The 23036-nt window shown below is 43.7% G+C and overlaps 1 protein-coding gene across 8 annotated transcripts; it reads left to right on the top strand.

The window, feature by feature from the left end:
- Nucleotides 1-488: 488 nt before the first annotated feature.
- Nucleotides 489-22854, top strand: LOC110489257 (claspin). 8 transcript variants are annotated; one of them, XM_090228160.1, is made up of 24 exons: nt 489-729; nt 1107-1248; nt 1441-1554; nt 1834-2195; nt 2294-2440; nt 2667-2796; nt 2949-3051; nt 7253-7791; nt 8064-8240; nt 8441-8592; nt 8828-9012; nt 11012-11064; nt 11232-11422; nt 16717-17320; nt 17414-17474; nt 17645-17723; nt 17802-17884; nt 18936-19094; nt 19308-19429; nt 20107-20231; nt 20486-20603; nt 20716-20789; nt 20922-21083; nt 22504-22854. In XM_090228160.1, coding segments are annotated over exons 2-24 (3861 nt in total). In that variant the 5' UTR covers nt 489-729; nt 1107-1247; the 3' UTR covers nt 22624-22854. The 8 variants fall into 8 exon arrangements, 7 of the variants coding, with proteins under 7 accessions (XP_090084286.1, XP_036827097.2, XP_090084288.1 ...); XM_090228162.1 differs by having other exon boundaries at nt 508-729; nt 17648-17723; XM_090228161.1 differs by having other exon boundaries at nt 590-729; nt 1184-1248.
- The last annotated feature ends 182 nt before the right edge of the window (nt 22855-23036 follow it).

Genomic DNA, 23036 nt, shown 5'->3' with positions numbered 1-23036 from the left:
AATATTATCGATTTTAAACATAATAATCTCATCAAGACCAGAATAAACACATGCACTACTTAACAGAACAGTTTTTGTGACAAATGCAATGGAAACATACTGAATTTTAGATGTTTATTCGGTACATGAAAACTTAAACGAAATAGTACATTTTGTGTGCACTACATCATCAGGTACTAACTTTTATCTGCAACAAGACAATTTGGTAGAAACACAAACTCTGGTGGGAAAATTCGCATATTTTCTTTATTCGGATCATAGAATATTCGCATGAACTGGCCTTCCTTGATTTTTGTAGTGGAGTGGGTGGACATATCTGGTCAGCTGTGGCACATAGATTTACCAATCAAAAGCTTTCCCTCGGTCATTGCCAAACTTACAATCCAATGATTGGGTGATGGTGGACATCAATTTTGAGTATCATCCAATAGAAAAGCACAACGACAATGACTGACAGATGTAAGGATAGACTTTCGTTGTCAGCGCGCGAAACATAAAAAAAGTATTAATTCAGAACAAGCGGGAGGGAGGGAGAGAAAGGTAGCTAGCTAGCTAAATTCGAATCAATAGACACAATTTAATAACATTAACCATACAACATTTTACACGGATATTTGTGCCTTATGTTTGGAAATAATTTAAAACGGTACAGAAGTTTTGGTTTCCCGATTTTAATGAAGCTTCACTGCGAATAAAGTCAAGATGTGTCTGGTGGTCCATCAACAACAGGTAAGAATTTATATTTTCTAATTGACAAGCAGCTAAGTTAACTACTTTCGCTAGCTGCATACCAATACATTGCTTAATTAGTTAAACGTTTAGCTAGTTACGTTCATTTATTTGGGGGATTGAGTCCGCCATAACCCATGCCAGTAAACTCGCTAACAAGCTAACGTTAACTAGCTACCTGGATTGTTGCTGATTGAGTTGGATTAACTAGATAACGTTACTGTTAACTAACTGGCGAACAACCATCGTCCGGCTTTGGCTAGTTAAGTTTGTCTAAGTTTTGAAAGATTTGTTTGTTCGTCATTTTCACAGGGTAACACTGTCACTGATTGACTGTGGGTAATGAACAGGCCGGTGTTAACTGTTGATTGTTCTAGACAGTTTCCTAGGCTAGGTGTGACATTAACCACGGAATGTCCGGCTGGCAAACGTAACCGTATGCTCTTTGTGGCAGCTGAGAGAGAAGGCGCCGCAAGCACCACAGCCATTTCGGCGACCCAACATTGAACAGAGATGCAAGTTAATTTACCTAAAATTTGCAATCGTGTTTTTCATGTTTCAATTGTCAAAGTTTTTAAAATCAGTCAACTGTATGTCTTGTCACTGGGCATGAAGAAGACAGACCATGGTTTTGTAGGAAAGACTGCCATGGTTCCATCTAACATCAACATGAGGGGAATTTGTTGTTGTTTTCCCCCCCTATCCAGGCAGTGGAGCTCCCTGCTGAGGTCTCAGTAGCTGAGAGTGATTCAGACAGCGGGATGGGCTCACCGGAGGAGATGCAAATGGCTTCTGAGATGATTGGCAATACTGTTGACCTGCAAGGTACAGTGACACAACAAAGAAGATTGATCAGTACCGTAGCAGACTACCTGACCAGACCTGTTAATGTAAATATACAGCGCTGGGCCATTTGCTCTGTGATGAGAAACAATGAATAGTCTTTGACTTTAGACTATCAATGCAAACTGCAGTACTTGACAATTCAACCACCAATGCAAACTAAAGTACTTACTTTAATAGGAAATAGTTTGCATTGTGATGCAACGAGAATACCACCTATACCGCATTAGTCATTAAGATGGCTTGTAATATTTTTCCCAGATTCGGATGATGACATGACAGTAAACAGGCGGTCCCATTGTCGTAAGGCCTTGAGAGACAGTGACTGCGAGGAGGTGCATGAGATGGCAGAGGCTCTGGTCCTATCAGCATCCAGTGGAGATGAGATGGAGACTGCTGAGAAAGAGGTCAAAAAGGCTAAATTAGAGAGCAAGAAGATATCCCGGATAGCCCCTGTCGACAGTGATGAAAGCACGACAGAGGATGAGGAAGAGCTGGTAAGAAAGGCTGTGAAACTGAAGAAGGAAGGGAAGAAAAGGGAGAAGAGCCAGCGACACCAAGAGAAGAAAGAAAAGGACAGCAAGGCTCTGGAGTGGCAGAAGAAGAGAGGGAGACTTGAGGAGGTAAGAGAGATTGAGGGACAGAAAAATAAGTGACTGTAAAATAAAGAATTTTGAGACAAATTAAAGACTTGTTATCCCCATCACTCTCTGTTTTGTAGGAGACCCCTTTGCCCCGTACTCTGAATGACAGCGCTTGTCTCCTTGTTAACAATGACCTGTATGATGCTGGTCTGGATGATGATGAAGAGGAAGAGTCTCTGGATGCCATCAGAGCAGCAGTAAAACAAAAAGCCAAGATGCACAAAGTAAGAGCAATATTTAAGTCATCTCAGTATCTGTAGGTGTGAGGTCACTAAAAAGCAAACGTACTCCCAAAAGAAATCCCCTAGAATAGTGGTTTGAGAGTTAATTTAAGTTTATGGCTAGTCTTACTTAGCTTTCTCTGTACATTAAGTCAGTGGTTTGTGTGCTATGCAGGTAGAAGATCCACTGTATTCTGTGTCAGAACTATGCTCTGTATCTTTCCCTAAGGAGCCTTTATTTGACGAGGAGGGAGATGAAGAGGCTGGACCGAAACAGCGTCCCCAGGAAAGGAAGGCAGCTCGAGCCGGCAAAGAGGCCATGAAGCAGCTGCACAGTGAGACCCAGAGGCTTGTCCGTGGTCAGTTTGTATTCACATTCATTTTACAATGGTGTCTGTAGTGTGTTGTGTTCCACAATGCTTTGTCTCTACATGACTTGCTACACACTTGTCCTTAGTGGCTTCTATTGTCCAACCCAGTGTCTTGTAACGTGTTCTTAATTCCTTTGCAGAATCCACATGCGGGCTGCCCTATCACATGCCTGAGCCCAAGAGCATCGACCAGTTCTTCAAGAGGAGAGCCCGACCTGAAGGTTCTGCTATGGCACTACTCAAGTAAGTAGACATTTTTCTACCTGGATTTCTTTTTTACTTGTAATAGTTCAGAAATGGTAGCGAAAACTATGCTCATCTGGTTTTGTCCGACGCATTTAAAGTGGCAATCTGCGATTACATTAATTATAGATATATACATGCATACTAGAGGTCGACCGATTATGATTTTTCAACGCCGATACCGATTGTTGCAAACTCTTGGCATTCTCTCGTACCTCCTTTTCCTATAGTCCACAATCAGCTCATTTGTCTTGCTTACATTGAGAAAGAGCGAGGTTGTTTTCCTGGCACCACACTGGCAGGATCTCTGACCTTCCTATAGGCTGTCTCATCTTTGTTGGTGATCAGGCCAACCACTGTTTTGCCGTCAGCAAACTTAATGATGGTGTTGGAGTCACGTTTTGCCACGCTGTCGTGGGTGAACAGGGAGTGGATTAAGCACACACCCCTGAGGCGCCCCCGTGTTCAGGATCAACATAGCAGATGTGTTGCTTTCCCTTACCACCAAGGGGGTGGCCTGTCAGGAAATCCAGGATCCAGTTGCAGAGGGATGTGTTTAGTTCCATGGTCCTTAACTTAGTGATGAGCTTTGTGGGCACTTGTTGAATGCTGAGCTGTTGTCAATGAACAGCATTCTCTCATAGGTATTCCTTGTGTCCAGGTGGTAAATGGCAGTGTGTAGTGCGATTGAGATTGCATCAACACCATCATCTGTTGGGGCGGTATGCAAATTGGAGTGGGTATAGGGTTTCTGGGATGATGATGTTGCTGTGAGCCACGACCAGCCTTTCAAAGCACTTCATAGCTACTGACGTGAGTGCTACGGGGTGGTAGTCATTTAGGCAGGTTGCCTTCGCTATCTTGGGCACAGGGACTGGTGGTCTGTTTGAAATATGTTGGTATTAGACTTAATCAGGGACATGTTGAAAATGTCAGTGAAGACACTAGCACTCTGCGCATGCTTTGAGTACACGTCCTGGTAATCCGTCTGGCCCTGCGGCTTTGTGAATGTTTCTGTTTAAAGGTCTTGCTCATCGGCTACGGAGAGTGTGATCACAGTCGTCCAGAATAGCTGGTGCTCTCATGCATGCTTCAGTGTTGCTTGCCTCAATGCGTGCGTAAAAGGCATTTAGGTTGTCTGGAAGGCTTGTGTCACTGGACAGCTTGCGACTGGGGTTTCCCTTTGTAGTCTGTAATAGTTTAAGCCTTGCCACATCCAGCGAGCGTCTCAGCCGGTGTAGTAGGATTCGATCTTAGTCCTGTATTGATGCTTTACCTGTTTGATGGTTCGTCAGAGGGCATAACGGGATTTCTTATAAGCTTCCGGGTTAGAGTCCCGCTCCTTGAAAGCGGAAGCTCTAGCCTTTAGCTCGGTTCGGACGTTGCCTGTTGTCCATGGTTTCTGGTTGGGAAATGTATGTAGGTTCACTGTGGGGAGGTAATATACTCCTCAATGCAATTGGATGAATCCAGGAACATACTCCAGTCTGCTCTGCTAGCAAAACAGTCCTGCGTCGTCTGACCACTTCTGTATTGATGGAGTCACTGGTACTTTCTGCTTTAGTTTTTGCTTGTACGCAGGAATCAGGAGGATAGAATTATGGTCAGTTTTGCCAAATGGAAGGCGAGGGAGTGCATTGTATGCGTCTTTGTGTGTGGAGTAAAGGTGGTCTAGAGGTTTTGTTTTTCTCCCTCTGGTTACACGTGTTACCCTGCATTAAAGTTGGAAATAAGAGCCGCACACTCTAGGAGCTCAGATGCAAAAATGTCATTACCAACGTTTCGACAGCCAAGCTGTCTTCATCAGGGTATAATCACAAACACTGCGGGATGACTCGTTTATATAGTGTCAAAAGACACAGGTGTCTGTAATCATGGCCAAGAGTGGCCTAATATCATTGGTTAATAATCAAATATTAAATTGTCATACAAAGAACAGCATACAAACAACAAATGGATAGCATACGATCATAGATTAATTTGACTACACAAGCTTAAAAACAATTACAATGGGAAAGTCACAATCACAAGAATGGCTTCGGATCAAAGTCTACGTTGAGACCGAAGGGCGCAAGGGTCTTTAAATTAAAGATCCAGGCAGCCTCTCGTTTTAACAATACATTATCAAGGTCACCCTTTCTCCTAGGGAGGGAGCACATAACACCTTTTATTGGGATCGATTTCCCTGTTTGTGGGTGTTTGAAGGATCTACATTTATAAGTGCCATTGCATTGAGCACAGCCATTACATTTGTAATTTCCATCCAGTAGGGGCGCAAATAGAAGTTGTTCAGGAATATCTTGGGGTGGTAAATCAGTGTGTGTTTCTTTTTCTTCTAGATCACCCTGCATTAAAGTCCCTGGCCACTAGGCGCGCCGCTTCCTTGTGAGCATTTTCTTGTTTGCTTATGGCCGTATAGAGTTGATTGAGTGTGGTCTTAGTGCCAGCATCGGTTTGTGGTGGTAAATAGACTGCTACGAATAATTTTGATGTCAAGTCTCTTGGTAGTTAATGTGGTCTACAGCTTATCATGAGCTATTATACCTCAGGTGTGAAATACCCTGAGTCTTGTTTAATATTAGACATCGCGCACCAGCAGTTATTGACAAATGAATCACACCCCGCCCCTTGTCTTACCAGATGTCGCTGCTCTGTCCTGCCGAAAAACTGAGAAGTTAGTCAGCTCTATATTATTCGTGACATCGTTCAGCCAAGTCTCAAAGTAACATAAGATATTCGTTTTTTATGTCCCATTGGTAGAATAGTCTTAATTGTAGATCGTCCAGTTTGTTTCCACAATCCGAGACAGGATTGTCGAGGCACAGATCTGGGGAAGGGTACCAAAACATTTCTGCATCATTGAATGTCCCCAAGAACACAGTGGCCTTCTTAATTGAAAGAAGTTTGGAACCACTAAGACTCTTCCTAGAGCTGGCTGCTTGGCCAAACTGAGTAATCGGGGGAGAAGGGCCTTGATCAGGGAGATGGCCAAGAACCTGATGGTCACTCTGACTGAGCTCCAGAGTTCCTCTGTGGAGATGGGAGAACCTTCCAAAAGTACAACCATCTCTGCAGCACTACAGAAATCAGGCCTTTTTGGTAGATTGGCCAGACGGAAGCCACTCAGCCTGCTTGGAGTTTGCCTAAAGACTCTCAGACCAAGACAACGCAGGAGTGGCTTCGGGACAAGCCCGATCGAACATGTCTGGAGGGACCAGAAAATAGCTGTGCAGCAACACTCCTCATCCAATATGACAACGCTTGGGATCTGGATCTGCAGAGAAGAATGGGAGAAACTCCCCAAATACAGATGTGCAAAGCTTGTAGCGTCATACCCAAGAAGACTCGAGGCTGTAATTGCTGCCAAAGGTGCTTCCACAAAAAAACAGAGTAAAGGGTCTGAGTACTTATGTAATATTTCAGGCTTTTTAAAAATAATTAACTTGTTTTTGCTTTGTCATTACGGGGATTGTGTGTAGATACATTTGTAGAATAAGACTAATGTAACAATGTGGAAGGTCAAGTGGTCTGGTTACTTTCTGAAGGTGCTTTATACCTATTGATTCTTTAAGAATATTACTTATGAATGCCTCGTGCTTAGTTTAACTGTCATACCCTATCAGAACCCAAAATCTCTGTATAGCCTCAAAACATAGTTTTAGCCATTTTATATAGGTGGTTGTGATGGTGGGGGGGGTCGATACCATTATATATTGCAGTATTATTTTGGATATTGTATCGATACTTTGACTCCAAGTGTCGATTTGCAAAAAATATATATATTTTGCTGGGTAGCGTTTGCTAGCGCTATTCGGCTGTAGTTGTGCCTAAACGCCTGTATTTTTCCCCATGTAGCTTTTTCTTTATCTACTTTTTAAATTGTTAGCCAACATGTTTTCAGCCCTTATTTCCGTGACTGATCAAAACTAATTTTCTCATATGCCCAGTATCAAATCGCAATACATATATTTTCGGCACCAACAGTAAGTATTGTGAGGTCCCTGGCAATTCCCGTCCTAATAGGTGGTCAGTCCTTGCATCCATAGATCTGTCGTTGCATTACGTTGAGCCCAATCCCTCAACCTTTTACCAAAACTTTGATGGGGTTTCCGTTTTATTGTTTGAACAGCATATTGCTCCTTTAAGGATATAACCCTTCTCCCCCCCCCCCCCCCCCCCCCCCCCCCCCCCCCCTGTAAAGGTCTGCCAAGTATCAGGACTTGATAAAGGAGGCAACCCCAGCACCACCTCCCCCAGACCCACCCAAGCAGCCCCCAGACTCCCTGGACCCACACTCAACCCAGGCTCTTTCCCAGCTACCGGCCACCACCTCCACACACCAGGAGAACCAGAGCAGGGCAGGTGAGACCTCTTCAACCCCGGATTCCGACGACGGTGAATCCCCACTGGCTGCCATTATGCAGGGGGCCAATATTTTTTTACGTTTGGATAGTGCTGAAATGGCACCACCAGAATTTATGGAGGCTGAACCACTGGAGCAGAACCAGGCAGAGGCCTCCGTCTCCCAAGCCCAGGAGATGGAGGCGAAAGCAGGGGATGTGGATGTAACTCAGCCCCTACCTGCTCCGGCCAGTGTGGAGCCCGTAGCTCCACCAGTCCCCAAACCCAAGAAGGACAGGCTTGCCAGACTGAGGGAGTTGGGGGTAGAGCCTCCGCCGGTCTCCAAACTGTGTGCTGATGATGGGTCCTTCGATCTGGAGCCCCCTCGGGTTAACCCAGGTGAGAGCACAACAAAAAATATTCACCTCTGCAATGTCAACTCTAGCACAATATTTCCCATATGGTGGGTTGGGGTTTAAAGCCTTGTGTTTAGATGTATGCTGTTGTCAATTGTATGTGCTGGACAAAAGGATCTTGGTGGGACAACTTAAGCCACTGCTTTAGCACACTTTATTGTGGCAAAATAGGGTGAGCTTGAATGAATTGAGGTGAGAAGTAACCCAGTCAAGTTGGTTATGTATCTGTAGTTAAACTGTTTGTTTTCCCCTTAGGCGTAGAGGCGCTGAAGGAGCGGTACCTACGTCACGTCCAGCCCGTGGCCCGGCCCAGAGGGGAACGCACTGTGCAGCTCAGCGTCATCCGTAAAGACAGCAGCGAGGTGCTCCACCAAGACTTTGTAACCACCACCATCAAGGAAGGGGAGGAGGAGGCTGCACACACCGCGCCTGGTATGGGCATGGTACCGTTCATCACACCATCTCACACACACCGTCTCTCTAAACCTCCACACACTCTACAGAGGTAACTGCACTGCATCCCATATGATTCATAGTAAGCCAGGTTCCTGAAATATTTCCAACAGTCTTCGCTTCTGTCCTCCAGCTACATGAGTCTTTCCTAACCAGTCCTGTGTTCCCTCTGTCCTCAGGTGAGAAGCTGACCAACCTGAAGACCCGTCTGCAGCAAGCCATGGCTGTAAAGAGACAGGAGGATAGAGAACGGAAGGCTGCCCTCTATCGCCTAGACAACGAGGACTGTGGCGAGGAGGAAGAGGAAATGACGGATTCCGAGGGGGAAGAGGTAAGAGTGGATCGTCCGCGTTGACGTTCCACAGCCAGTGTGCTTTCCGTAGTCTTTTCAAGGTGGTGCTCGAAGATGGGAACCGAAACATTCAAGACCAAAACCTTTAAATGTTTCACTTAGTGAGGGTTAATGGACCAGGAAAGGGGAGCCGGGCATGTCCAATGACTTGTAAAGGAAACATGAAGTAGTTGTGGTTAAGAGTTTGTCTCAACTTGTTTTTGTCACTCCATAGGGTGTAGATGAGCTACTGGGGGGTGGCGAGGAAGAGGATCAGGATGAAGATGAGGGCAGTGTGGCCCAGAGGAGTGTAAGGAGCCCCTCCCCGTCAAGGTTAAAGTGTCCCTCTCCCCCACCAGACCTGCCCAACACAGAAGGAACCCTCATGCTGTTTGCCAACAGCTCCTGCTCGCGCACCGGGTACGTGTGTGGTGCTGATATCCGGGAGTCTCAGTCATGTACAGGGGCTGACAGTACGTGGCCTTCAGATTGCAGGCCAGCATAAGACAAAGGCAACGTAGCTAGCGAGGTACTGCTCTGTTTCAGCGGTCATGGGGAGCTTGCAGAGAGCAAGGTACCACATATCTGAATCCTTCTCAAACGTGATTGGTGGATTCAAATAATGTAAATGTGTGTACGCCAGTGTTAATTCCGTCAGCAAAAATGTGACAAATTTTTGTGAAACACCTATTTTTCTGTGGCAATTGACTAGATTTTATTATTTATTTTCACAAAAATGAGATGAAATTATCTCTGACAAATCTGTGTAGTAAATGGACTGGATAAGAGTCTTTAGAGTTTGAGAGCTTTTCAGTGATGAAAACAATATTAGCTGCACAGATGCGCAGTTCTGTTCAGCAATGGGAAGGACGTGCCACACCTGGCACAAACAGCGTACATCAGCTGGTTAGCTGCAGGGCTGCAAGCGATGCGCATGGGCAGACAGGCTCCAGCTCCACCTCCGATTATACACATCGTGCAGGCAACTTTCTTCTAGTTATCTACCCTCTGGTTAAGAAACACAAGCTGCTTAATGAAATTATTAACAATTTGCAGCGTTAAGTTTAACAGTAAAACAACATTCTAGCTATGCTTTTCTCTCCAAGGAGTGTCTGGGTTCATATTGTCATGAAGGTCCTGGAATTTCAAAATGGTATTTTCCAGGCCTGGGGGGGATAGAATAGAAAAAGATACAATCCAAAATGTTTTAGAAAAGTCATGGAAATGTAATTACATTTCTGTTAATGTAATTTATTAAGGCACAGTTTTAAAATATTTTATCAGTCAAATAAAAATCAACGTATCATTCCCGATCGGACGGCTCAATGTCTGCGGGTTTTCGCTCCTCCCTTGTACTTGATTGATGAAGTGATGTCACAAGTTAGTAAGGAACTCCCCTCACCTGGTAGTCTAGGACTCAATTGAAAAGAAAAACCTGCAGACACTTAGGCCCTCCATGGAATGAGTTTGACACCCCTGCTTTAGGGGCTGTCTGTCTGTGTGCATCACCTGCATGTGTGCGAGACGAGCGTGTCGTTCAAGGAGAGGGTCAGAGGCCTAGCCTATAATACGATAGGGAACAGGCTAATAACTCGGTAGCAAGTTCAAAACATATATTGTACCCTCTAGTTAACTGTGTAGCTATTATTAGTATGTGTTCATGTTTTTGTCACCCCCCCCCCCCCCCCTCACAATGTCACACACTTGCGAATAAGGCCATACAAAGTTGATTTAACATCTGGACCGATTCATATGATTAATTTAAACAATTATTTTGGATGAAATTAACTACTCACTTCACAATTATATTAGTTGGAATAACATTACCAATAGCCTATATGCAAGCATTTGGTGGCACAGAAAAAGGGATAGCAAACTATTTATTGATTACACTGACTGGGTAAATAACTTTTAGTTGATGTGGACCCAGTGACTACGACTTGAGCACTGAGACTGAAACTTCAGCAATAGGGACTTGTGACTCGATTCGGATGTGGCTGTTAAACGTTAATAAACATGCTAATGAAGCGACTGAGTGCTGCTCTTTCGCTCTCTGCGCCTGATAATTATTACATGGCCAGATAAATATGATGTTTTCTTATGTTTGTCATATGTCTGCTGTTGGCAGAGAGTAGGATGTTACGCAGGAAAATATTTTGGTAGGACAGGGCTATGTGTGTTTACGCACATGGAATTCTGATTCATGTTTACTGTAGGTTAACGAAGCAATACTAGACTAACTACACAGTCATTATTACAATTACAAATGTGAATAAGACTTATAATGTAGTCAAAATGACTGACGAGACTACATGTAGAAAAGGAATGCAGAAAATGAACACGGGTGTAAATGTATGTGCTCAGTGAGTTCGTATCGGTGTTATCTGTCCCAAGTTGTTGACGTTTTAGTCTATCACAGAGATGGTGTAAAGAGGACAGAGCCTGGTGGTCAAGACAGTTACACAAAGATGGGTGAGCAGAGACTGAACATCTTTCAAGTGAATTGTCACAACTGTGCTACTTCAGAAAATACTCTCATCCTTGATGGAATCTGTTGTCTTTTTTTCCAGTGTAAATTTTTTTTTTAAACGACCATAGTTAAATTTTAATTGACATTCTATGTGTCTTTCCCGCTACAGAGGAGGAATATTCTCTGTCCCTGGCCAAGGACAACAGTCACAACAGTAGTTTTGAGCTGCAGGGCTCCATGCTGCCCTCCTACCAGCCTGTCAACTGCAGCACCGCAGGAGGCAGGGGTCTGTCAGCCAGCACCTTCCGCTCCCCCTCACCCTGCTTCTTCCGACCCAGCTTCCTGGGATCTGCCTCCAAGGTAAGACACTGACAGTTTAGAAGGGTTGATGACATGTATGACTAGGACCCGGTGTTTTCCGTACCACTGTATGACAGTATAAAAGTGTCAGGAGAGAGCCAGTCACAACCAAACAGACCCCAGTATGTGTGTCTCCCGGTAATGCATGCGTTACGTGACAATTTAAGCAGGGGTGATGGAGAGATTTTGACAGGGGTTGCGGGACCTCCTGTGCGTGTGCATTATATATATATTTTTTATGAGCATAATAGTATTTGTCGTGTCATTTCGCTGTAGAATTGTATTACCCTTTTAATGTGGCATGAACACAACCAGGCGTGCTGATGAACCATGTTTTTATGTGAGTAAAGTCATACCGCATAGAGTTTGTACGGTCATGAAAATCCTGGAGAAGTCATGGTATTTTAAAATGCTGTTTTCCAGGCCTGGAAAAGTTTTGGATAATGATCAAATCCAAAAGGTTTTGTAGAATGAATTTAATTTCTGTTAATGTAGATTATTTTTAGGCACAGTTTAAATATTTTGTCAATCAAATAAAAATCTACATATCAGCCAGGATCAGCGTGACACTTAAGAGCGTCTGTTTGCGGCCGTCACCTGCACGTGTGCAAGACAATTGGGACGTTGCTTAAGGAGAGAGCGACAGTCGGACATTGCTACAGCAGCAGGTAGGCCTAGCCTATAAAATATGATCGAGGACAGACTAATAACTAGGTAGACAATTCAAGAATATCTTGTACCCTCTAGTTAGCTGCTTAGCTATTTTTCACATGTATTAATGTTTGAGTCATGTCCCCATAAACTCTCCACACTTGTGATTAAGGTCACACAAAGTTTTTTTGGAACAATTAGCTTTTTTGTAATTTAAACAATTTTACAAAACTAGCAGTTCACTTTGCCATTGTATTAGTTGTGAATTGAATCATGTAGTAATTTGTGAATCACAAACACTTTATTTTAGGAAAACATATTTGATGTAGCCTTTTGAAATATGTGGCTTCAACTGATTTTGTAGATACTTTGTAACTCAATAGATGCTAGTCAGCCTGCAAAGTAACCTCAGAAGTGTTAACTAAAATAAATATGACTAAACTCGAAAAGGTACATTTCCTGAAAGAATTGTGGGCTTGCTTCACAGAATAAAGACATTTCTAGCCTACCAGAGCCATTTGATCTTTGATGTATAACATTGCATATATATCAAGGTTGGTCTACCATCCTCCAGGAGAGCTAATGTTTGTGCAGGCTTTTATTCCAGTCCCCCTCTCTAACAAACCACGTAAGAAATTAGCTGCTCAACTGGACCTTGATGAACTCTGTTTTGAGCAGGGCTTGATCAAAAGCCTGCATACCCAGTAGCTCTCCAGACTAAGGGTTGACCACATGTTTTAAACTCTTGCCTAACAGGTATTCTACTTTGGGTGGGTTAAGTGCCTTGCACAACGACAGGAGTTGGTACTTGGGATCAGAAAGCAGCATCCCAGTGTCCATACCACAACACATATACTTTTATGTACGTATAAAAAGTAAGCGCCAATTGTTGTGGTCATGCCGCCAACCGTTGGTCATGGAAATTTGGTTAAGGCATGAAAAAGTAATTAAATTCCATTTGTCAAAAATGTGTACTAAGCCTGTGTACTGCAGCGCCAGCTGTGCCACCAGAGACTCTGGGTTCGCGCCCAGGCTCTGTCGCAACCGGCCGCGACCGGGAGGTCCGTGGGGCGACGCACAATTGGCCTAGCGTCGTCCGGGTTAGGGAGGGTTTGGCCGGTAGGGATATCCTTGACTCATCGCGCACCAGCGACTCCTGTGGCGGGCCGGGCGCAGTGCACGCTAACCAAGGTTGCCAGGTGCACGGTGTTTCCTCAAACACATTGGTGCGGCTGGCTTCCGGGTTGGATGCGCGCTGTGTTAAGAAGCAGTGCGGCTTGGTTGGGTTGTGTATCGGAGGACGCATGACTTTCAACCTTCGTCTCTTCCAAGCCCGTACGGGAGTTGTAGCGATGAGACAAGATGGTAGCTACTAAAACAATTGGATACCACGAAATTGGGGAGAAAGGGGGGTGAAATTCACAACAACAAAAAAATCTTCACATAATCACTAGTTAACTACACATGGTTGACGATATTACTAGTTTATCTAGCATGTCCTGCGTTGCCTATAATCGATGCGGTGCCTGTTAATTTCTCATCGAATCACAGCCTACCTTGCCAAACAGGTAATGATTTAGCACTGTCGTTGCACCAAACCTAACCATAAATATCAATGCCTTTCTTTAAAATCAATACACAAGTATATATTTTTAAACCTGTATATTTAGTTAATGTTTCCTGCTAACATGAATTTCATATAATTAGGGAAATTGTGTCACTTCTCTTGCGTTCCGTGCAAGCAGTAAAGGGTATATGCAGCAGTTTGGGCCGCCTGGCTCGTTGCGAACTGTGTGAAGTCCATTTATTCCTAACAAAGACTGTAATTTGCCAATATTGTAGAGAATTATGACATAACATTGAAGGTTATACAATGTAACAGCAATATTTAGACTTAAAGATGCCTGAAAGAATAAATGAAAGAATAAATGTTTTGTTTTCGAAATGAATATTAATGACCAAAGGCTTGTATTTCTGTGTGTTATGTTATAATTAAGTCTATGATTTGATAGAGCAGTCTGACTGAGCGACGGTAGGCAGCAGCAGGCTCGTACGCATTCATTCAAACAGCACTTGCATGCGTTTTGCCAGCAGCTCTTCGCAATGCTTCAAGTATTGAGCTGTTTATGACTTCAAGCCTATCAACTCCCGAGATTATGCTGGTGTAACCGATGTGAAATGGCTAGCTAGTTAGCGAGGAGAGGGACTGAAGCTATACTGTTACAATGGCAATACTATTGCACTTTTGCATTCTTCTCCCACACTTTGTTTTTGCATTATTTAAACCATTATTTAAGCCTTTATGCGCCAATATTGATATAATAACCATATCAACGTAAACTTGGGAGTCACACGACGATATGGTGTGTGGTCCTCCCACAACAACTCAGGAAACTATGCAGTTTATTAAGCTACAGATGAAATGTTATGAAGAACTTGGCAGGGTGGGGGAAATGCACTATGAGCTTCATACTGCTTTCCAATAAATATCGAGGGTCTTCGATGCTTGACTGCTGTTTTGACAAATCTAAATCATTATCCATTATAGGCTAATCTCATCATGTAGACAAGCCTACCTGCACTGTATCTGCGAGAGGATGGCTAGAGCACACATGCCAATACCAGAGTAAACACATCTAGCTATTTAACGCAACAGTTTTTTTTTTTGACAACTATCAGTCGAGTTGAAAATGCGCAGGAAACACATTGAACTATAGATTTTTATTCGGTACATGAGTACTTAAAGCTGCTATATGTCACTTTTTGGGGGTGGGTGACCTGATCAAATTCACATAGAATTGAGTGACAGATCTGTCATTCTCATTGAAAGCAAGTCTAAGTGGTAGATCTGTCCTATGTTTCCCATTCTCAGGTTTAGTATCTTACGTACACCAGCTGAAAATATAATATTTTTTGTTATTAAGAGGATATTTCACAGCGGTTTAGATGGTACAATGATTCTCTACACTATACTTGCTTGTTTTGTCTCACAAACTGAAATTAGGCAAACGAATTTTAGCAACCAGGAAATGGCAGAGCGATTTCTGCATATAGCACCTTTAAGCAAAAAAAAAAAAAAAAAAAAAACATTTTTGACCACACAGGTTTTTATCTGCAACAAGTCCGTTTGGTTGAAACACTGCTGGTGAGAATTAGCATTTTCTTTATATTATACAAATTGTAGAATATTTGCATTGAAATCAAATCTAGCTACTGCCAAACAAGCCACTTCAAAAAGTAGCCTACCTGCGCACGTTTGATCCACTCTACAATGATTCCAGCATCTAACAGTTGGGTGTTTTAATAGCTGTCGCCGCCATTTGATGAATGGAAAGCGACGGCTATTAAATCACCCAACTGTAATGTAGGGCTGTATAACGTATTTTACGATATACTGGTATTGACGCATGGACAGGGTTGGGTTTTTACTTTACCTTCTATAACGGTATTTGAATGTTTAGTTTGTTGAATGTGATATGCTGTGTGTGATGTCCATTTTTATAGTTTACTTCGCTACTTGAATCATCACTCACTCCATGACGCTTTCCAACACAGACCTAGCCCTGCGCCAACACGCAAGGAGCTCATTTGTTGGTCTTCGACCATGAGACACTTGCGTTCAGTCTGCATGGTCAATGCAGCACATGTCATGACAATGATGCTGTTTTCAGTTTTCTGCTTAATATAAATCCACTAGCGTTCTATAATGACATTATTAGTTTGTTTCTGACGTCTACAAACTAGTTTGTCTTTCCTTAGTAAGTTGGGTGCAAAACTTGTTAGCCGCTAATGCTAATTGTTAGTTAGCTGAGTCAGAGCAAACGTGCATAGCTTTAATACCAGTGACGGTGTAGACTTAAATCAGCATGTTTGTGCAACTGTCTTTTTAAATCATAGAGGAATACACGGCGCATGAATGTTAGCTACTAAGAGAACATTCAACGTAGCCTTGGAATCACTTATCAACACTTAGGGTAGGAACCAATCACAATAACTCTTCCCTGGCATTTTCATTCGTTGTCATGTCAAGCAACACTATTCAAAGTGGACGTGTAGGGACCGGAGCGAAAATGCAATATCCTAATTCTAAAACAGCAGGTTTTTTTTGCCCCCCTGCAAAATGTTCAAATTACATCATTAGTTTCAAGGAAGTGAAAACTATCCATCATGAATCTAAGATTTCAGTTCGTCTTGGATGCATATTTTATGTGGTTGAAATAGCCTATTGTCAGCTGACAGACTGCATGTTTACACAGTCCCTAACCGTGCATACACATTCTCTCAAGATGCTAAAATAAATAAATCCGATTTTTTTTTTTTTTTTTTCCCACTCCTATTCCCAGAGACAAAATGAACATATGGTGTATTTACTGCAAGAAATACTATTATTAGGCTACCTGTGAGTTATAGACCAACAGTCATTGTCCGTATTTCAGTTTCTACATTAAGCTAAAACTTCTGTGTCAAAACATACATTTTTGGTTCAGACTTCCGCATCCTACTTCCGCAAGTCTCTGAATTCAAGTTGCACAGACATGCTTATCTCCAGTTAGAGTTGAACCCTTGATGAAGAGGAAGAAAGGATGACTCCTTTGCTGAGATTCATCCCCAGCGTCTCATCCCTCTCTTTCTCCGTCCCACAGAGTTCAGGCAAACTCTCCGAGCCCTCCCTCTCGCTGCCCGTGGAGGACTCCCAGGACCTGTACACTCCCCACTCCCCCGGTGAGTCTTCTGGACCCCTGGGGGCCCCGTCTCAGGGATGCTTATCTGTGGAGGAGGACTCCCAGCTCCTGGATGCCGACGGCTTCCTCAATGTGGGGCCCCGCACCGGCCCCCCGCGCTCCCACAAGAGACAGCTCCTACTCGACAGCCTGGATGAGAACGCTATGGATGCTAACATGGGGGAGCTGTTAGGAATGTGCTCTGGGGGGTTCGGGACGGCCAGAGAGGGCAGCGTGGGGGGTCTTGGGGCCTCTCAGGAGTTGTTAGGGCTGTGTTCGGGAGTGTTCCCTACCACACAGAAGGGGGGAGTGAAAGAGAGGAAGCGAGAGGGAGGGCTAGGGGCAACGCAAGAGGATGAGCTGCTGGGGCTCTGTTCGGGAGTGTTCACTAGCGCACAGGCTGAAAGGGAGAAGGAAGGAGCGGAAGGGAGGAAGAGGGAGGAGGAGAAGATGGAGTTGGAAATGGACCGAGACAATGACATGGATCAGCTGCTCGGCCTCTGCTCTGGGAAGTTTACTACTCAAGGTAAGAGTGTCTGTCTGTGTGATTGGGTATATAAGGGGGTAGTATACAGGTGTGATGTTTTGGTTCCATTTCTTAATCTTTCTCTCCATATAGGTGTCTCCCCCTTGCGATCCAACTCGAGCCCCACCCCACACTCTTCAACCGCTGAAGACGGGTAAAAAGCGCAAGCCTAACATCTGATAAATAATTTCCCCTCTGCGTGTCAGTTTATTCAATTGAGTAACAGAGTAACATCTTACACTTCTACTAACCAACTGATATTCTCAGGCTGTAGATTCAAATATTGATCCCTGTAAAGGCTAAATGCAATTTGTGGTGTTTCAGTAGTAAGAAGCGGGTGGAGGAGGAGGAAGACGATTGCGAGTTTCGGCTTCTGTCAGACGTGGAGAGCCAGAGTGAGCAAGTAAGACACTTGAGCGTGTGCGTTCGCTTGCATCAACGCTGTATAGCCTGAACAGGTGAACTAACTCCTTCCTTCCAGCAGGATGATGAGGAGGATGGAGAGAACGAGGTAGAAGAGGAGAGGGAGGCTGTGTTTGCACCCCATCAAGGAAAGAAGAAAATGTAACTAGAGGCAGAACTTCCTGAATCATGAACTTACCAACACACAGCTGTGGGGTTTCCTTGATGAGAGAGCCTATTAAAGGATGTGAGAGCAGTCAAAGGCAGCATTGCCCAGAGAAGCCATTAAAGCCCACGCTGCATACAACAGTCATTTAGGACTGTTTGCTTGTGCAATGAGGGTACGACATTGATTCTCTTTAAACGGAGAAGGCAGTAAACGCCAAGCTGCATACACCATCTGTCATTTTGTCTCTACATTCACCTATAACTTAGTCCAGTGGTATTCAGTCGGGGTCGGCGAACTGCATTGGGGTCACCCCATTTTGATTTGATTTTTTTTTAGCGATTTTTTTTATTTATTTTAGAACAGAACACTTTCTTTGTTTTGATTTTCAACTTTTTTTTACAGAAATTGAGAGTAAAAATTGTGCTATACAAACTGACAAATTGCATTTTATTAAATGTATTGGTTTCTTTTCATTTTGATAAGAGATGAAAATGTGAGTATTTGTTGATGTAAAAGTTGAAATTCAGTTTTTTTTAAAGTGGCTATTCGATTCAGGGTGGGTGTTGAGAAATTCTGCCAACTGAATAAGTTTCAGTACTCTACTGTCTTAGTCTGTCTATAGTTTTTAGGTCTTTGAGTAGGTGCCCATACCTTATCAGGTATGCACACTCGTCACTATTAACCGTTTTGATTTCAAAATGGGGCATCCAGGTGAGTCGTGTAGATCCCAAGGGAAAAAGGTTTGGGTTCGGGGAGGTATGTTTCTAATATCGAAATGATTGACTGATCCCAGAATGCATCCCTCAGCATCCTACAATGAGAATATCAGAGTTCAGAGCGTGGTGTCATATCAGAATGACTGCTCCATCCAATATCACGTGTGAACTTTGATCAGCAGCCCAGCCCGCACCCCCTAACCAGCCATTAGCTTTAGGCATAAGTTAGCCTACTGTCCGTCCACTCTCCATCAGTTTAAAATGTAGTTTCCAGGAGGATAGTTTAAGCCCACTTTGGATTCATGTCCGGGTGTGTGTTCCCCTCCAGGCGCATAACAGAGTTTGTGGACTCTGAGGCTGAGCTCTCAGGTAGTGACGTGGGCAGTGAGGATGAGGATGACGGTGAGAATGAATATGAGGAAGAGGAGCTGCTGGACGAACTGCCTTCTGATGAAGAGCTGCAGGACCAGGTCAACAAGATCCACATGTAAGTGCTGACAGAACATTCTAAATACCTCAACAAAACAATCAGAATAACTTCTATAGCATTACTATTACTGCTATTTGGTTAAGAAAAGCAATGCACAATGTGCGTTACCTTTATAGGTAGTGTTTAGTAGGGGGGTCATTGGATATCCAATCATAGGATATCTGTGTGAAATGTTTACCCTAAAACTAGCTTGAATCCGCTCGTCTACAGGAAACAGGTCCTTGACGACGACAAGCGGCGACTGAGGCTGTACCAGGAGCGTTACCTCGCCGACGGGGACCTGCACTCAGACGGCCCGGGCCGAGCTCGCCGCTTCCGCTGGAAGAACATCGGTGAGTGAGTGTGTGCCAATAGGTGTTCTTCTAAGACTGATTATAATACTTTTCTATCCCACAAGCTTTAATCAACGGTCGGGGATAGCCCAGTGCAGACTGTCAACAAAGTCAGTTGGATGCAGTTCATCATTATTATTACAAGCGATAGGTTCAGTACTCTTAACTGCATTCTGTCAGAAATTAATCAAATGTATTTAATCTGATGAGAAAGTAGGCTGGATCTCTTTTGAAGTCTTGTAGATCGATGCATTGCACTGCTTTTTTAAGAACATTTTATAAAGCCCTCCTGCATAAATTTCCTCAGTACCTTACTTCATTGTTAACTTCTAGACAGACGTATGAGATACTAAACCCGGTCTCAGAGATGGCTAACTCTGGAGATCCATTCGAGATCTGCTTTTAGTTTTTATTTCTCCTCCTCCTCCTTCTCCTCCTTGGAAGGATATGATCTCAATACACTTCATAATTGGTGCCTCTAGGGCATTTCAGACTGATGTTAGGTTACCTTTTTACTGAAAAATGTGTTTTTATGATTTGTGTATATAATGTGTATTTTCATATTGCACTAAACACGGCTCATCTGGAAAAGAGACCTTGGTAACAACATTGACTCTGGCAAATAAAGGTTAAATACCTTATTTTTTTAGATTGTGTGTGGTGCTTTTCTTCCATAGATGATGGCTTTGACATGGATGGCATGGGGGTGGAGGAAGAGGAGGAGGAGGAGGAAGAGCTGGACCAGGCAGAGCTGCAGAGGAGGAAAGAGAGGCTGGAAAGGGAGCACTGGCTACGAGAACAGGTTTGTATAGCATATGGGAGTGTATCGAACACTTGGTGTGTGTCATTCTACTCTGTCAGGGGAAACGGGTGTATTCACTAGGAACCAAACGAGGAGGGACCTAGCTGAATTTGTCCAATAGAAACTCTCGTATTCGTTGCACAACTTTTTCAGTTTGCTAAGGTTTGTACTGGTGATTACACCCCTGGTCTGTCTTCTATGTAGTGTGCGTTTATGTGTGGTGTATCGTGTCCAACTCCCCTCTGTCCTTCTAGGCCGACGCTAAGGCCAAGAAAGAGGAGGACGAGGAAGAGGGGGACCAAATTGGAGAGGAGGACAGCCAGTTCATGAAGCTCGCCAAGAAACTGACTGCCAAGAAACTACAGAAGAAAGGTGAGCTGATATGGAATGAGAGATATAAGGAATGACTGCACATTTCTCATTTTTGAAGTGCTCCTCTTTTTAACCCTTCTCCATCACAATCCCTCCATCTCTTGTTTTCCAGAGCTGCCTCTTGCACCCCAGGCGGAGAGAACCCCAGTTCAGAACCCCTTCCAGAGACCCTCTCAACCCACCATGGTCACTACCTTCCTCATACTAGTAATCACCCTCTCTAGTGTGACACTGTTGTGTAATCTGCTCCTCCTAAGAATCTTTACTAGATGACTCTGACCATTTGACCTCTATTCAACCTTTGAACCCCGACCTTAGGTGAAGAGGGGCTCGTTGCTCAGCCAGCCCCGCTCGGTGCTGCAGAAGCTGGCCTGCATCTCTGAGGGGAACCCTCTAGCCCCCCGCAACACCCGAGGGTTCGTCTTCCAAAGCCTGTCGCCAGAGAAAGAGGCCTCTGCTGCGGAGGCCCCTAAAAAACAGGCAGGTCCAACCATAGAGAGAGAATGGTGTTTTATATGTAATCCTGTGTGCCCAACACTCATAGGCGGATGAGGGTGCTTGTTGATCAGTGTTGTAAACAAATGATCATTTATCTTTTAGAAAGCCTCCCTATCCGCTCCCATCCATTCCACATTTTTAAGAACACGTGGTTTCTTCTGTAGAACTTGTGCCAGTTTAGTCATTGCTGTGCTCGTTTTGCTAGTTGTCATGTTGGAGCCTGTAGTGTTGTACTGATATTAGACCATAGGGTGGCGACAAAGACCATAGGGTGGCGACAAAGACCATAGGGTGGCGACAAAGGCCATAGCTGTCTGTTTCACTGCTCGCTCTTATCCGTACTTACTCAGCTTTAAGCTGAATGTGTACAACGTTACATAATCCAAACTAGATCTGTATGGAATATGTATTTCTATATGGTTGTATACAGTGAGTGTCCATGAGACTGACCAGGCGAGTCCAGGTGAAGGCTATGATCCCTTATTTGTTAAATCTACTTCAGTCACAAGTAAAAAATAAACATTAAAAAAACAATTGAGACATGGATTGTGTATGTGTGCCATTCAGAGGGTGAATGGGCAAGACAAAAGATTGAAGTGCCGTTGAACAGGGTGTGGTGGTAGGTGCCAGGTGCACCGGTTTGAGTGTGTCAAGAACTGTAACGCTGCTGGGTTTCTCACGCTCAACAGTTTTCTGTCTATACCAAGAATGGTCCACCATCCAAAGGACATCCAGCCAACTTGACACAACTGTGAGAAGCATTGGAGTCAACACAGGCCAGCATCACTGTGGAACACTTTCAACACCTTGTGAAGTCCATGCCCTGACGCATTGAGGCTGTTCTGAGGGTTAAAGGGGGTGAAACTTAATATTAGGAATTGTGTTCCTAATGTTTTGTACATTCTATGTAAATCATCTCTGAACCGATCAGGGAAGCAGCATGAAACATGAAATTCCAATTTGTCTCAGGACATTGTCTTTTTTTTAAATTGGCTCTAATTTTTATTAGTCATAATGACATTTAATGATAATTACAGTAAAATGTGACAGATCCTGCTAACCGTGTTAAGACTCTGTTGGGGAGTTCTGTTTTAAACTGAGGCCTAATTGATCTTTAAATAGCTGTAGTACTTCTCAGAGCCGTACAGTAGATCTACAGACCTCAACAAACACAGCTGGGCGTGTAGAATTGTAATGGGACTCCATGCCGAGACCAAAATAATTACTTTCTAATAAGAAATGAAGAGTCCCTAAATGGAAATGTTATCGTAATGGGACATTTGCTGCTAACGTGGTGGAGAGTTTGTTGACAAGCTTGGTGCATCTCTGCTCGGTTCTGGTCTATTATTTTAGCAACAGGAGTCATTTCTCATATTTCACTCCGAATATCTTTATTTTGCAGATGAAGAAGCGGGGACAAATAGAGGTTTTGGCCCCGGCTGCTAAGCGGCCATGTCGGGGAGAAGACACACCAGCAGCGAAAGGACCCCAAAGAAGTATCTTCTGTTACCTGGAGAACTGAGGTGCCCAACATTGTGCCTGTTGTGCCAATCACACTCACAATCACGCTACCACAACATTCACACTTTCTCCCAGGGCCACATTGGCTCTTTTGGACAGCACTTGACTGACTTTGTGTCCTGAATTATAATTATTTTTATATCATGTAAATAGAATGGGTTAGATGTTTTATTTTTGGGGGGGGGATTACATTTATTGTAAGTTTGTGAAATTAAATCATATTTTAACACATGCTTTTGTTTTTGAGTTTTTTTTCTCCCCTCTTTTACTCAGACAGGCAGGTTTCTTGTAGGTGAATAGAAGTACCCCTTGACTTATTCCACATTTTGTTTTTAGTCTGAAATCAAAATGAGGGGGGGGGGGGGGGGAAATCTCACCCATCTACACACACTACACCATAATGACAAGGTGAAA

The sequence above is a fragment of the Oncorhynchus mykiss genome, chromosome 30 (assembly GCF_057628025.1).
Source record: "Oncorhynchus mykiss isolate SJ-2025 chromosome 30, ASM5762802v1, whole genome shotgun sequence".
NCBI classification, from domain to species: Eukaryota; Metazoa; Chordata; class Actinopteri; order Salmoniformes; family Salmonidae; genus Oncorhynchus; species Oncorhynchus mykiss.
This window is presented reverse-complemented; position numbering and strand designations above follow the sequence as displayed.